The sequence below is a fragment of the Rasamsonia emersonii genome, assembly GCF_000968595.1.
Source record: "Rasamsonia emersonii CBS 393.64 chromosome Unknown ctg1118621760417, whole genome shotgun sequence".
In the NCBI taxonomy this organism is placed as follows: domain Eukaryota; kingdom Fungi; phylum Ascomycota; class Eurotiomycetes; order Eurotiales; family Trichocomaceae; genus Rasamsonia; species Rasamsonia emersonii.
Genome location: NW_013563015.1, coordinates 23,248 through 38,331, shown reverse-complemented (window position 1 = coordinate 38,331; position 15,084 = coordinate 23,248). Strand labels below are relative to the sequence as shown.

At 50.6% G+C, this 15,084-nt stretch overlaps 5 protein-coding genes across 5 annotated transcripts; 2 read left to right on the top strand and 3 right to left on the bottom strand.

Annotated features, from left to right (window-relative positions):
- Positions 1–866: 866 nt before the first annotated feature.
- On the bottom strand, positions 867–3,371 carry T310_6516 (GARP complex subunit (Sac2); the record flags this gene model as incomplete). Its single annotated transcript, XM_013470667.1, has 7 exons — positions 867–926; positions 1,131–1,166; positions 1,216–1,988; positions 2,041–2,335; positions 2,388–2,735; positions 2,797–2,843; positions 2,900–3,371. The coding sequence occupies 7 exons, from the start codon at positions 3,369–3,371 to the stop codon at positions 867–869; spliced, it is 2,031 nt and encodes a 676-aa protein (XP_013326121.1).
- Positions 3,372–4,193: 822 nt separating this feature from the next.
- T310_6515 (Eukaryotic translation initiation factor eIF-5A) lies at positions 4,194–4,910 on the top strand (the record flags this gene model as incomplete). Its single annotated transcript, XM_013470666.1, has 3 exons — positions 4,194–4,211; positions 4,390–4,656; positions 4,716–4,910. 3 exons carry the CDS (start codon positions 4,194–4,196, stop codon positions 4,908–4,910), a joined length of 480 nt encoding a protein of 159 aa, XP_013326120.1.
- Positions 4,911–5,639: 729 nt separating this feature from the next.
- On the top strand, positions 5,640–9,134 carry T310_6514 (uncharacterized protein; the record flags this gene model as incomplete). The annotated part of the gene is made up of 12 exons (XM_013470665.1): positions 5,640–5,744; positions 5,853–5,943; positions 6,010–6,119; positions 6,194–6,441; positions 6,506–6,611; positions 6,674–6,812; positions 6,868–7,251; positions 7,307–7,757; positions 7,833–8,034; positions 8,470–8,679; positions 8,862–8,972; positions 9,048–9,134. The coding sequence occupies 12 exons, from the start codon at positions 5,640–5,642 to the stop codon at positions 9,132–9,134; spliced, it is 2,244 nt and encodes a 747-aa protein (XP_013326119.1).
- Positions 9,135–9,728: 594 nt separating this feature from the next.
- T310_6513 (Yip1 domain family) lies at positions 9,729–11,000 on the bottom strand (the record flags this gene model as incomplete). Its single annotated transcript, XM_013470664.1, has 4 exons — positions 9,729–9,825; positions 9,921–10,650; positions 10,790–10,841; positions 10,956–11,000. The coding sequence occupies 4 exons, from the start codon at positions 10,998–11,000 to the stop codon at positions 9,729–9,731; spliced, it is 924 nt and encodes a 307-aa protein (XP_013326118.1).
- Positions 11,001–12,426: 1,426 nt separating this feature from the next.
- Positions 12,427–13,781, bottom strand: T310_6512 (TBC domain protein; the record flags this gene model as incomplete). The annotated part of the gene is made up of 3 exons (XM_013470663.1): positions 12,427–13,310; positions 13,381–13,512; positions 13,580–13,781. 3 exons carry the CDS (start codon positions 13,779–13,781, stop codon positions 12,427–12,429), a joined length of 1,218 nt encoding a protein of 405 aa, XP_013326117.1.
- Positions 13,782–15,084: the final 1,303 nt, after the last annotated feature.

The window sequence follows — 15,084 nt, the reverse complement described above, 5'->3', positions numbered from 1 at the left end:
CGTGATGAGTAAGTATATGGAGAATTTTTGGGCAGTATATAGAGAAATCTTGGATGAGAATGATAGTGACAAGAACAGTAGTCTTCTAGGAAGGCATCTAGGATGGTTTATATAACCGTACTTGCAAGATCTCTCAGAGCGCTGGAACTCCCTACTTGTTCAGCTCCTATACAGTGTATTAGGAGTAAAGGTGTCCTAATTGGCAGTCATATTACTGCCACGTCAGAGGCCATAAACTCACTGCCAACCTTATTGGTATACAGTGTATTTGCTGGACAAATTAGGGTTTGAATTTGCCTAGATCGGCAGTAAGTGCCTGCTTGACTGCGTATAAAGCATATTTGCAAGGCCAATCAGGCTTCAAATTTAGCTAGATCGGCAATCAGCCTTACTGCAATATTAGCTCACTGCAATGCTAGCGCTAGATCTCCCTACTAATAGTTCAGCTGCATATACATTACATTTGCTGGACTAGTAAGGCGTCAAATTTACCCAGATCAGTAGTCAGCTGTACATACTGCAATACTAGGAACAAGTTTACCCAGATCGGCAGTCAGCCGCACTACGGAGTACAATATTAGCACTAGATCGCCCACTAGTTCAGATCTCCTTACTACCTAAGTAGTTCAGCTGCATATATTACAGCGTATTCGCTGGACCAATTAAGCGTCAAATTTGCCCAGATCGGCATGGACTGTCAGCCAGCCACAGCGGCATCGAGCTCAGAGGCTCAGATCAGGCTCAAATCGCTCTGATCAGCATCTTATTGCGATCTATTTCGTAGTTAGGACTAATTCAATTTGAGCATCAATTCCCACTGCCAGCCTGACTGTATGCATACTACAACAATTCTCTCCTCGTTATTACTACACAGGTTGCAAATCTAGGGAAGGAATAGCCAACGCTGATATATCTGCATTAGGATACTAGATGAATATACTATCGAACATAAAACTATCCACAGAATATCGAATTGTCAAGACAAACTCTACTGGTATCGTACTGATAACTCGAAAAGAAAACGCACTGTAAATTAACTCCGCCTCGAAGATGCTTTCAGCATTTCGTTAAAGTGCTGCCGAATGTCAGACCATATTCTGAACCAAGTCAACGGGACAGACTAGACATACCTCTTTTTGCTCCACGGCGAGCTTGCCATCCGTATCCTAACAAACATTAGCAAAGAAATAAACCAGGTAGCACGGCAAGGCTTACGCTAATGATGGTCAAAATCAACGAGTAGTTGTTGTAGAGGAATCGCTCCCGGCTCTTTGCGTCTACAATGCCTCTGCTCAACTTCGCCAGCAGCGAATCAAACTCCGCCGTCAGCCGTGCCAGACTGTTCGACACCGGCTCGTCATCCCCTGCCTCATTGCTGAGCGCCAGTATTCCATGCAGGAGCTGGCCAAATCGCTGCGTGAGGAAATGAGGCGCGGACGACTGCTTAGCATCGTCGGCGGTCAACGATAGAGCAGATACGACGCTCCGCGCCGCATTGGACGCCGCTTTCTTCAGACTCTCGCAGTGCAGGTCCATGATCTGCTGAAATCGCGGCCACAGCTGCATATTGGTCGCGTTGATGTACGAGTCCGCTACGGGCACCTTGCGCCGCTGCAGTTCAAAGGCCATGTGCTGGTTCAACCTCACACAAATCAACACCCCCAGGCAATCGGTCGTGTTCTCGATGAGCTGTTTGGTTAGGCTCTGCCCCAGAGCAAACAGCGGCTCAAAGATCTCGATCGCCCTCCGAGAAATCTGATGGAATGTCTTGGCCGAAAACATCTCCGTCATAAAGGAATACTCAGCCGACACATTGTCGACCAACGCAAGGTTGAAATTCCGGAATGGCACTTCGAACCCGTGAACGGACTTGTCTTCTTCGGCCACATAGGACGAGATCGCCATATGGTTCCTGGTCTTGAGCACGTCGATCCTCCTGCCGAGAGTGAATGGGTCGTGGGTCCTGTGCCCACCAGGAACAAGATTCCCTATAATGCTTAGCAACTTTCAACGCCGCAGGTCGTTCGTAACAGAACTCACCACTCCTCTGAGACGACGGATCTCCCGCAAGCAGGTCATTGCGATCCGTCTGATGGAGCTTGAGCTTGTCCAAGGCCTGGCTGTATCGGGTGAAATTGGACAGGTAATACCATCTCATCGTGTTGACATACGCCTGCGTGATCTCCTCTGCGAGGGTTGGGTGCACTCGTAAAAGATAACTATAGAGATCCTTGTATTTGACCAAGTTCTGCTGCTGTATGACCTGTGCATTGATATTCGGCGATCGGAGGGCCTTGATCTGAGACACCAAGTAGTCTCGAATCCTTTCGACGGCCTGCGAACAGTCACGTCAGCATGGACTTTGACGTGGAAACAACGAGGCCTACCTTGTTTTTCAGATCCGTCAGGAGGGGTTTCACGTCTTCTATCGCCTTGATTTGTGAGCCGGAAGATTTATTCTCAATGCTTGCCGCGCGAGCCTCGATTTCGTTTAGAGCCTTCACCCAGTTCTCGTCGATCGGGCCCTCTGCGATCGCGCGGACAGCCTTGGGCGAGATGCTAATCTCTTCCACCGCCGGACCCAGGAGGCGTTCCACATTGCGCCGATTCTCCAGCTTCGCGTTCAGTTGAATGGATCGAGTCTGCAAGGACTCGATTTCTGCCGAAACGACACCCAGTTCCGTCTGAAAGTCGGCCAGGTAGGATTCGACCGATTTCAAAACCTCGTCGCAGTCCTAAAATCCGCTCAGTTGTCTCAGCATCTACAGATACTGAAGAGAAATCGGGCTAACCGACCGCAATGGCGTTGTGGAGATCCTGGAACTTGTCTCTCTCCCTCTCAACTGTACACTAGCTTAGTCGAGGATCTTCATGCCGGGTGCTTTCGGTCGACACCTACATTGCTGAATCGTCTGCGCACCCTCTTCACTGTGGAGAATCCGATTCGATTCTTTCCCGCTAGCAGCGAACTCCTCCAGACTGAGACCTTCAAAGTCAATGTCCTCGACCAGCTGTGCTGGTTTCTCTGCGGGCGTCTCGACCGGCTGATCGGGGGTCTTCTTCCCAATGATCCTGTTCAGCACCTCGAGGGGATCCGGTACGCCCGCAGGACGCGGTCGTGAAGCTCCAGGCTTGGAGACAACGCCATTGGAAGCTCCAGCAGCGTCCGATAACGACGTTGTCGACTCGTTCGGGGTCGCGAGCAGGGAGGAGGACGACGACGATCGAGGGTTCAGGGCGGGTCGGGCATTCTGGGGCGCTGGCGACAGTCGCGAGGATCTCCGGGCAGCTGGAGAGTATGAACGGTTGCGGTTACTGAACGGAGGGGGCGTGCCTGAGGGAGAATGGCCGGAGAGGCGATCAAGCCACATCCTCGAAGGCCAGCACGGAACGGCGTGCAGCAGCAGCTCCGATCAGTGGCTGCATGGAGCGGTTGCCACACGCTCTTGCACAGGAGCACAGCTGGACCGACGACCAGAGGAGGATGACGACAAGGGGATTGAGGCGACGTTGCTAAATGGAGTATGCCATGGCAGATCGGGAATCTGGGGCATCCGCTGCCAGCGCTTCCCGTTTGGGCAGTACGCAACGCCGCCCTAGACGAAGCGCGCATGCAGTACGAGGACGTCAACGTGCCTACACATTGTACTCGTTATACTTTTTGTAGGAAAAATAAATTAAACAAAAATAATAAGGCAAAATTAAAATAATATAAAATCAAGGAAAAGCAGACTATGCTCGATCAGACGTGCTCAATGGCCACTACCGCGCGACGAGCCCCGTAATTTTCGTACTGGGAGTGTATCAAAAATACCTGCTCGAGGCCAGCTGCTGCCAGGACTGATCTGGTCGCAACTGGCAGCAGGACGAGGAATTGGCGTCTTGCTTCTCGATTATTTTATTTCCTTCTTTTCGCTTTCAATCGACTACGGCTGCCAGCACAGCCCACCTGCGCACCCGGCCAGCCAGCGTCGCGTCCTGCTAGGGCACGCTAATTAGTGCGTACCCCGCCACAACCAAGTTAGCGCCCTGAAAAACTACAGTTTTTGCTCGGTTGACCGATTTCGTCCCACTCCCCTTCTCCTCATCTGCTTTTTTTTTCTCTCCATCTTCGACGCGCTCGCCTGTTCGGCCATCCTCTCTGCTTCATCTCGCAAGACTCGCTCTGAATTTCTCTTCTCTCGACATTCACCATGGCCGACGACGCGCAGGTAGGTTCTTTGTTGTCCTGCGAGACTGTCCTCGCGAATGCCCTCTGCCCCGCCTTGCTGCATTCGAACCCTCTCCCTCCCCTGCGGGCGACATGCACCCAGGACTGAGACTTCTTGTTCCAATGAAACCATTGTATGTTAAACGGCAGTGAGCTGACATGGTTTTTGCTGTCTCCAGCATGAGCAAACCTTCGAGAGCGCCGATGCCGGTGCCTCTATGACCTACCCTGTGCAGTGCTCTGCGCTGCGCAAGGGCGGTTACGTCGTGATCAAGGGTCGCCCGTGCAAGATCGTCGAAATGTCCACCTCCAAGACCGGCAAGCACGGCCACGCCAAGGTCCACCTGGTCGCCCTCGACATCTTCACCAACAAGAAGCTGGAGGATCTGTCTCCTTCCACCCACAACATGGACGTCCCCAACGTCACCCGCCGGGAGTACCAGCTCGTAAGTGGCCGTTCCCCGCCTTGGATGCCAGGAGTGATTTGCTAACATACCCCCTCCAGCTGGATGTGACTGACGATGGCTACCTTTCCCTCATGGACGACAGCGGCAACACCAAGGACGATGTCAAGCTCCCTGAGGGTGAGGTTGGTGAGAGAATCAAGAAGATGTACGAGGAGGGCAAGGACACCAACGTCACCGTCATGTCTGCCATGGGTGAGGAGTGCGCTGTGGACGCCAAGGAAGCCCCCAAATAAACGCATCCTACGCAGCCTTTTTCCTTTGTCTTGTTCATGTCAAAACTTCATGTCCTCTCACGATGTTTTGGGAACTCACACCCTTGTGCTCGTTGCCGAGGCTTGCCAATGCCTTGGGCCCCTCTGGGTTTGTTTGTTTTCCTCTATATCGGTCAATGCGCTTTCTTGAGACTTGGGTTGAGCCTACGATGAATTGCTCTTGACACGACCGAATATTACATACACTGTCAAAAGATCAGTTTGGAGTTTGACATCCTCACAATAGCTCTCCACGAACAAAAAAAAATATCGACTATCAACGTTCAAGACGTATGAAGTAGACTGTTCCACAGCGTTATCTCGCTCTTCTACCAGTATAGAATTTCTGTCTAGCTTTTTTATTTTTGCTTACTTTCTGCACTACGTGCTCGTAGAAAATTATCACCAGTCACTATTATTAGTCTCCATAAAGTGCATTCTTTGGGTCCAGAAGATTAATTTATTGTGTGGTGGCAAGGCAGGCTTGTTCGAGCCCGAACTTTTACCCTGTTTCGGGCATGGCCGCTACCCGCAGCCTTTTTTGATCCTCAGGCATTTATTCTAGAACGTGGGTATCTGGGTACCTACCTAACCTAGGTAGCCAGCGACACGTTTCCTAGAACGTGCATGCATTATTTGATGCGATGACACGCCCGATTTGACCACGTAGTGATCCATTCCCAGCCTCAGCAATGAGAACTGCTGGTCGGGATGGAGTATGTCACCCGTGGGGTCTGCGGACAGGAAGGGTGCCGCGAGACGCGCTATTACCTGGACAATGGGCTCTGGTTCTGTAGGCGAGGGCACCAGCAGGAGGTATGCCAGCTTATCGCAGTCTTTTTCTCTAGTTGTCTTATCTGTTTGACGAAAAAAATATTTTGGCCTTTTTTTTGCGTTTTCTAATTCGTGAATTTTTTTCTCTAGGGTCGTCAAATCGAAGAAGATGCAGAAGATTTCGGCCAGATTGGGAGAACGAATCGGGTGAAAAAGGCCGCTGCGGAGAAAATCCAGAAGAGTGAGTAGAGAGGTCTCAGTTCGATGCTCAGGAATTTTTCCCTTGTTGACTACCTATGTCTCCTAGCTTATCGTGGCCGACAGGCATACCGCCTCTTCATTCAGGCCTATCAACTCATTCTTTGGAAGCAGTGCCATGCCCTGGTTCATAAGCAGGGGTTCCCTGCGGATATAGAGGTAGGAGTCTTTTGTTTTTTCTTGATGACTACAGGTTTTTTTTTCTCAATCCGTGCTGATGAGTTCCCGTCAAGACCGTAGTGAGAGACCTCTGGGCATTGCGACTCCGAGCTCTCTCAGACAAATTCGACGATTCTGTCGAGGACGATGAATCCACACAGCTGTTCAGTTCCCAACCGGCTGACACTGCCGAAGCGGACACTGGACAGCCCTTCCATACAAGAAAGGCATCTGATACTCCCAGATTAGTGGAGACATTGGCGCTCTGCTATCTGGGTGCTTTGCTGTTGCGTTTGCCAGTCAGTGTCGGCGATATACATCGGTGAGAGATACCTGTCTGTTCGCGTCTGCCGTTCGTGCTGCTAACGTTTGATGGGAGTATCTAGATTTGCTATGAGGGAAGAGATTCCTTTCATCAGGGCTGTCAAATCAGTTCCCCGTGAGATGAGGGACAGGCTTCCCCAGGGATACTTGGCAGGCCTAGACACTCCAGTAAGAAACCTTTTATTTTTTATTACTTTTGAACGCTAGCAGCTGACTGGAGGCATTTCAAGACCCTTTTGAATAGCGAACGCCTACACAGGGTTGTCGGCGAGATGATCATTGTGTACAACCGCGATTTCGGAGTTTCTTTCCCTCCATTAAACGCGCCGCTTATGCTGTTTGAATATATCAGACAACTGGCGCTGCCCTGTAAGAAAACCCTAATACTTGCTTCAAATGCCTACATTGCTAATCGCACTTTCAGTGGAGATATACGTCGCTGTAAACCGGCTGCAGAGAATGGTTGGGTTTACATACAGCTTCCCGCTATCGGACAGAAGAAGTTTGAGATATCTGGCGTTGCCGGAAGCCCAGCTAGTTTCTCTAATTGTCGTTGCTACGAAACTGCTTTTCCCCTTTGACGAGCTGAAAAGGTATCCGACGTCAGCGTCGGAGCCAGCAGCTCAAGTTCTAGATTGGAAACTGTGGGCACATACGCAGAAACTGTTTGATAACAAAGAGTTTGCTGGGGGAAGACTTCCCAGAGGAAAGGAAATCCTGGTCGACGAGAAAGATGTCTTCAAGATGACTACCCAGCAGTTGGATGACTACCTGGACTGGTACGAGAATAGCTGGCTTGACAGCAGAGGTATGTGATAGTGAAGCATTTTGATTGTCCATGACACATCTAACTCGTTTGGTAGTGTCCAATCCACTCGCAGATATGTTTCCCACTGGCCGGACAGGAGTCGAAGGTCCCGCAGAGCCTGCGGTGAAAATTGACGAAGAAGACATTGATGCCAAGCTCAGAACCGTAATCAGCCAACTCCGACCTGCAAAAGTAGTTTCCCCGGAAGACGCCACCAACGGTGATGGCGAACAGGATGACGACAGTATACCTCGTCCCGGATCTTCCTACCGGTTTTACCGGACTGAATCCAGCCTGCCGGAGACCGCGCGGGTGTTCTATGAAACTGCCGCCCGATTGTCCGGGCTGTCTCTGGACTCGCTCATCAGGGCTGTCTTTCAAACAGAGCTCAAGGTCCAGCAATGGCAGGAAGATCAGCGCAGAGCGGAGTATCATGGAGAGCATGTGATGCGAGATGCCACGCGAGGTACTGAGGCCAGTGCAGATGACATGGAGGCAGAGCAGGCGTCAGATATGGAATATATTGATGCGTAGAACCGTCACATTTAGTGGCTACCTAGTGTAGCGAAATCGCATTATAGTAACGATTTATGGGAGTGGTACATCCAACTTACGAGTCGATTAAGTAGTTCGTTATCTCAAAGTGTCAAAAGGGAGACAAAAGAGGACCAGAACACCATGCTGATGGTTGCGACATATACCATCGCCAACACTATTACTACACTCTGGATACGCATCTCGAATTTGAAATTGATTCAAATCCAGGTGGCATTGAGGGATGATGTACATGGAAAATTAGGTGCCTAAGGCATCTGGTCTAATCCAGAAGCGGAAGACACCTAGGGCTTAGGGTTGATCACCCGGTCCGTTGTCGGTCCCCACCCTCGCTAAGCGAGAGTGTCCTTCAAATTGTCTGTCATCCGTCCCGACGACGCCCGTATAATCCGCGAGACCGCGACCGACGAGAAGTAAAGAAGCCATCGACGAATCTCGCAACCAGTACGTTCCCCCGTGTCCTTTGTTTTGCCGGGCATCACGCCCGGCGCTGTTTGATTTGGATGATTGCTAACATTTGCATTTTTTGCGCGTTTACAGTGCAGATGTAGGTTCCCTCTTCATTCCCTTTGCCTTCCCTTAGTCGCCACCCGATCGAGCCACGGCAAAATGCAGAAATATGACGACGACTCGATACTTGTTGGCTGCCGTTGATGATGGAAGGACGAAAAACTGACGGGTTCTGTTCACAGCTTCGTCAAGACCCTCACGGGTAAGACCATTACCCTCGACGTCGAGTCGAGCGACACCATCGACAACGTCAAGGCCAAGATCCAGGACAAGGAGGGCATTCCCCCGGACCAGCAGCGTCTGATCTTCGCTGGCAAGCAGCTCGAGGATGGCCGCACTCTGTCTGACTACAACATTCAGAAGGTACATTTACACTTTTATACCCGAGCGTCAACGTTGAATCAGTGTGGATGTGATGGAAAGAGAGGATGAAGAATGAAGAAAGAGGATGGGATGCTGGAGCTCAAAAAGCGTTCTCGACGTCATACGAACATATCCGTTCATGATGGGATGGACCGGCCGGCTGACTGGATTCAAATCTATAGGAGTCCACCCTCCACCTCGTCCTGCGTCTCCGTGGTGGTATCATTGAGCCCTCCCTGAAGGCTCTCGCCTCCAAGTACAACTGCGAGAAGTCCATCTGCCGCAAGTGCTACGTACGTCGTCCAGTCCAATCGACCCCTCGTGGCTCGCCTGAGGAAGACCTTTTATTAACACAAAGATGACCGCAGGCCCGTCTCCCCCCGCGTGCCACCAACTGCCGCAAGCGCAAGTGCGGCCACAGCAACCAGCTGCGCCCGAAGAAGAAGCTCAAGTAAACGACTCGTCACCTTCTGCTGTTGCGGTTTGGTTGGTTTGGTTTGTCGGTTTGCTGTCTTTTTCGGGGGTTGTTGTGGTGTAGCAAAAAACAATTCAATTCATCATGTATGATCAATAACTACATACGTTCCAATGAAACGAAACGTACTGCCTTGAAAGAGGCGTTGAAATGAAAAACAATCCCCGTCCCAAAAACATTGAACTAGAATATGGGCGTGGCTGAACACAAGAAAAAGGCCAACGTCTATTCTAGTGAATTAAAGACTAGATCTCCCTCTTTCGAGGCAGTCTTTATTTAACATAAACCAATTCCAATTCCAATTCCAATTTCATTGTCAGTCGTTCGTTCCTATTTTCGCTAAAAGACCACATGTATGTACCTTACGTACTATACAGTACAAAAATTTAAAAAAAAATACCGTCGATTAACGTTCCTTGAAAAAGCGCACTGGTATTCGTGTTGTAATTATAAAAAAAAAGCATGACATGACATGGCATGGATGCAAGGACCATCGATGGGCTGACGTTGATGGGTTTGGCTTCCTTCCTTGTTGTTCAATTCAATTCACTTAATTTACTTCCACCTCTCCTATTCAAAAGAGCATCCGTCTTCTATCGTCATGCTCGTCATGGTCATCGTCGTCATCGTCGTCGTGGTGCTTGTTCTTTTTTGAGACGGGACTGCCGTGACTGTTTTGCAAAGATTAGCCCCTGCGAATCTTCGAGTGTCTGGTGGTCCTGAGGAGCAGCAGAACGGGCAGCAGAACGGTTAGATATAGACTCACGCAAAGAAGAGGATCTTGATGGCAATCGCCAACCCCGCGTGCAAAACCACCACCAGGATGAGCAGGATCTTGCTCGTCCGCGCGTCTGTCGCGCTAAGCACCGGGTACAGGTTGCGCAGGAGGAAGAAGACGGTCCAGCCAAAGCCGACTCCGACAAGCGCCCAGTTCAGCGCCGTCAGCGGACTCCAGCTGACGAGCGCGACGGCGATCCAGACCAGGTTCGCGTAGCCGTACAGCGCCCAGCACTCGATGAGGTCGGCGCTCGAACTGCCGAACCAGCGCAGTGCCCCCCACAGCGCAATGGGCAGCACCCCCGTATATCCGTAGATGAGACCCGCGGCGCCCGACAGCAGGCGGAAGTCATACTCGAAGTGCTTGTCGTGCTCGCGCGCCAGGTACTGCGACACGGTGCCCGTCAGGAAGAGGATGACGACGACCGTCGTCGCGATCCAGAACGGTCCGTACAGGTCCGGGTTGCCATCCAGCACGTCGAGGAAGTTGGACCGCGGGTACAGCGCCGCCGTGCACCGGCGCAGCACCTCGTTCGTGTCGACGTCAAAGTACTGCGAGTAGTAGTGGATCGACCACCATCGGTGCTTGGTGAACCCTCCGTGCTCTCCTCTTCCGCCGCCGCGAGAAGAACCTCCGCCGCCGCCACGATCGCCGCTACCGCCTAGGAAAGGTGCCGAGTCGGATTGGATTTTGGCGCTTCGGGGATCATTTTCGAAGTCTGCATGTTACCAAACACAACCATGGTCAAAAATAGATCGTTCTCTAATTTTCTTCTATTTTTCCCAATGACGGCGACAAGAAAGGGTTCGCTCAAAGGGGAAGTTCCCTAGCTGGGATAGCTAGCTAGCTGCACGTACTGGAAGGATGGAATTCGAGGTCTTCCTGAAGATCGGTGTGGCCGAGGTCGCCCTAGATAACAAAACAATCAATTAGTATAGAATTCCCACAATCATCATATAAGCTCGACAGTATAACGCAGTAGAAGCGAGAACAGCGATCAATTGTGAGTCGTGTTCTGCTTACCTCTGCATCAACGTCTACGACAACATCGTAGCCTTGGTTCGCCATGATTGGCAACCTGAAAAGGTAGGAGAGGGGGAGAAGAAAATGTCAAGAAAATAAGTGACGACAAAAAATACGACTTCACAAAGACTTCTGGTGGAAATAAGTAAAGAGGGACAAGGTAACCTTCCCTCAAGTCATGTCGAGCTGCTGCCGACGGCGCGCTGGGCGAAGTGTACAGGTGGTCTGGTCCGTCGTCGTCATCCCGCGCTTCGGGCTTATATAATCCGTAGATAGCACTTGAAAGCTGCCGGCAGAACGCTCAATGGCGGTGTGTCTCTATTACCTAATGTAGAAGGCGGTATATAAATAAACTAACCTAAATAGGAGGGTCACATGACCTGGAAACCTCGCATCGAAAATCACAGATTTTGGGATCTCGCCGACTTGCGGTTCAGCACTGTGATTTTCGGACAAAATGTTGAGTGCATGTTTTCCAACCCTGACCTTTCCGCTCCTTAGCTTCGGAAAGGTTGGTTTTGGCAAGAACATACAGTACATATAGATGTACCATTTTGTTCACATGACTGAGAAGCTTCACTTCAGATTTTCCAACCATGACCTTTCCGCTCTTTAGCTTTGGAAAAGTTGATTTCGGCGAGAATGTACAGTAGTTAGTACTGTGTAGTACATGGCCACTAGGCAGAGGCCGTGACATCTCCTCCTCATACCTTTACATGTGAGTTGAACTAATGTCTGTGAAACACTCACTTTACCCAGCTCTTCTTTATGTGATCCATCATCTATGCTCTGGAATGCTAGTAATAATAACTCACTTTGTCCGCAACTGTGGCCTCCTCTTTGTACAACCTGACATGACAGTAGAACACTCGCAATATATGCCCCCACCTGTTTTTGGTAGTAACTGACTCACTGAAGCTTAGTAGACAGCGCCTCATAAGCTGGAAGGCTGCCTCAGGCCAGGTCCTGTCAAGCTCACTGAGTCTGGTCCGGATGAGCCTATGTAAGACCAAGCCTGGGGTACTCCAGAGTCATGTGAATCCCCACTAAGCTACTAGTTGCACAAAGATGATTCTCATTGCACGAAAGATAAAAGAGCCCCGTATTGAAATTCGGCAGAAAAAGTCCGGGTGAGTCTATATGAGGTCAGGTCAGGCTAGAAGGCCTAGGCCCCTGAGTCCGGATGAGTCTATGAGAGGTCAAACCTGGGGTACCCCAGAGTCATGTGAATTTACACTAAGTTGCACAAGGACAAAGACACATATTGAGACTGAATGGATTAGCTGCCAGTAGATAAGGTAAAGTCACACAGGATCCTAGACCAGACTATTACTGCAGGGAATGTAAATTCCCACAAACATAAAGTGCGTAAATCTTTATTCTACACAGCATTTCCCAACGCCAAATAATAGGACTCCTCCTCTACCATTAAGCAACGCAAGTAGATTCTGAGGGTAATGGCAGATCCCGTCTACCACCTCGCATAGTGAAATGCTTCCTTGAACTTGCCGACGTAGTTCCAAATCGATGTGTCGAGGCCATTCCGCCGGATGTAAAAGGAGACCAGTCCGATCAGTATTGCTAACGCGACAGAACCGGCCGGTTTTCGGTACCTCCACATCACGGCATACGTCCTCTTTCGGAACTCTTCGCGCCGCAGCTCCCGTGTTTGCAGATCGAACAGCTTTTCGGCCTCCTCTGTCGGGCTGTCGAGCGCGAGTTTCCGCGATGTCTTGAGGGCGCTATGCCGCGATATCCGCTGCCAAGCTCGAAATGGCAGGGATTCAGGAGGGTGGGCGCGATACAATTCCAGAGAGCTGATAATCAGTCCTTCGAGATCGAGAGGCTGAGGAAGCTTGGAAAGCGTGAAGTGAAGTATCTCTGGTTCGCGCACCGGGATGGTCAAGAGCTCTTTCCTGCGGGACAGTATGATGGCCGCAAAGAGATAGATGGCCACCACCGGCTCGTGTGCGAGTAAGAAGTCATAGAGCCGCGCAATGTCTCCATACTCCTGGATGTCGTGAGCATACCAGGTCAGGGTGGCTGCCAGTGCGAAGAACGGTTGCGTCCCCGCCAGATGTCGGCGCAACTTAGGGTCCGTGCTCTCCAGTATAGCAGGGATCAGCTGAAGGTGCTTCACGGCAGGAGAGAGCGAGGGAAGCATGTAGTCTCGGATTCGGAAAAGGGACACTCGCACAAATGCCTGACGAGCTAGTTGCGTACCCAAGACTAGGAGCAGCACCTGCGCGATGTCGTGATACCCCTGAAAGTAACAAAGCATGGGATATCTTCGGAGAGTCTCTGTGATCAAATCTGAGAGCTCCTGCTTCCTGTCACAGAGCTCCTTCTGTGGACCTAAAACAAGAGATGACGCCCGGTTCAGCCACAGTGAGTTTCAACGCTGAGGTCACGAGAAAGTACTAACAGTTCGGATAGTATACAAAGGACCGGTCCACATCCAGCTTGACTTGGTCCTCGTCCCGATGCCGCGGTAGATCATTCCATGCTGGAGCATCTGCTGTCTCTGCAGTCTGATCGCATCCTAAGAGGATGGGCCCTATTTGAGAAATGAATAAATACCAATTACAACACTAACGATGACAAGGTTCAGAGCCGTAACATACATGCTGATTGACGAAGCTCATCATCCAGCAAGCCATCTTTCGAAGTCGCATGCTCCACCAGCGCTTCGACGTCACGTTCTTTGCATGCTCGTTGAATATCTTCTCGTTTCAAATCCTTAGGATCTGGGTCTGCCGGAGTCTCTACGTCGACCGATTTCTCCATAGCCTCATCCCCAGATGAGTCTTGGAAATTCCCGTCCATAGTACCACAAGATCACGAAGATACAATACAGATAAATCCGGATTGCGGTAACAAAGACTGTAGATTCGATTGGATCACCTTGGTGGAGATTGGGATGCTGCTTTGCCAACAAAGCTGGCAATGCTGTTCACATTGATGATCGGGGAAACGCTCGAAAAATCCGCCGGGCCTGCAGGTTCTCAAAAGTCGAAGAAACCTCGAAATCCAGCGATTCAATCTGATTTCTCTCGCTACCAGTCAGATGCAGCAGGCATGAGCTACCTCAGCTGTCACAGGCCATGCTGCCCAATGTGCTGTTTCATCCATGTACCTCGGGAACCATTTGAAAGAAATTTCAAGCAAAAATGCTTGGCTGCAGCCGCAGAGCAAGCAGCCAGATATGATGTTAATAACAATAGTAGTCGAATGATAGAGGCATGTTTCAAGATCTGCAAGAGTTGGATGATCTGTCCACCGCCTCGCTACGTGGAGCGGCTGATTAGCGGAGGCTTTGGTCGAGTCCCGTGACGGGCACATGTCTGTCACCTTGAAACGTAACAGACCGTGACCAGCGGAAACGTCCATTAGCAGGACCTGATTGGCTAATAGAATACACGATACAGCTATCGTATTTTGAGACAGCGGAACTCATCCAGCCGAGTCCCGCAATGAGCTCACTAGTCTGCTTAAAGAAGCATTTACTCAGGTGCTGCACGCCCGTTGTCCTAAACTAACGCCGAACGCCTCGAGAGGCGGCATCATCGTCGTCGACGACGAAATTATCCCCTTCCCCCGGGCAGCCATATTGTGTTCTCGTCTTGATCACAATTTCCTAACTCGGCGGCAATGCGCCGTCTTTTCCAGCCACACTCCGCTCAGCTTGGTGTGGTTCAGCTGCTTCTTCACAACCCCGCAGTCTCACGACCGTTGGACGTGCACAAGCCTCTAAGCGGCATTGGCATGTGCCGAACATTACCTAATTGCCCGTCCCTCCACTCTTGCTCTTTCTAATGTATGTATGGATGACGGCTTTAGTGTTGGTTGCCTTCAACTTACGTGCATCTGTATTCTAGGGGGTTGGCTCTGCTACACAATCACACGTGACACGGCAGAGTCCTGCTCTTCACTCTACAGAGAATATTCGGTTTGATGTGTGCGCCTGCGCGTCATAATTGGACGACTGCGAGATTCCTGCATGTTTCATGGAGACAGACTGCATGAAACACATCATGATATTACATTTCGATCTGGCTTGTTTGTCTGCAGAGGAGGCCTGCGCTCCTGATTACTCGTTACATGGTCCATAAAGAGGGCTATCACTATT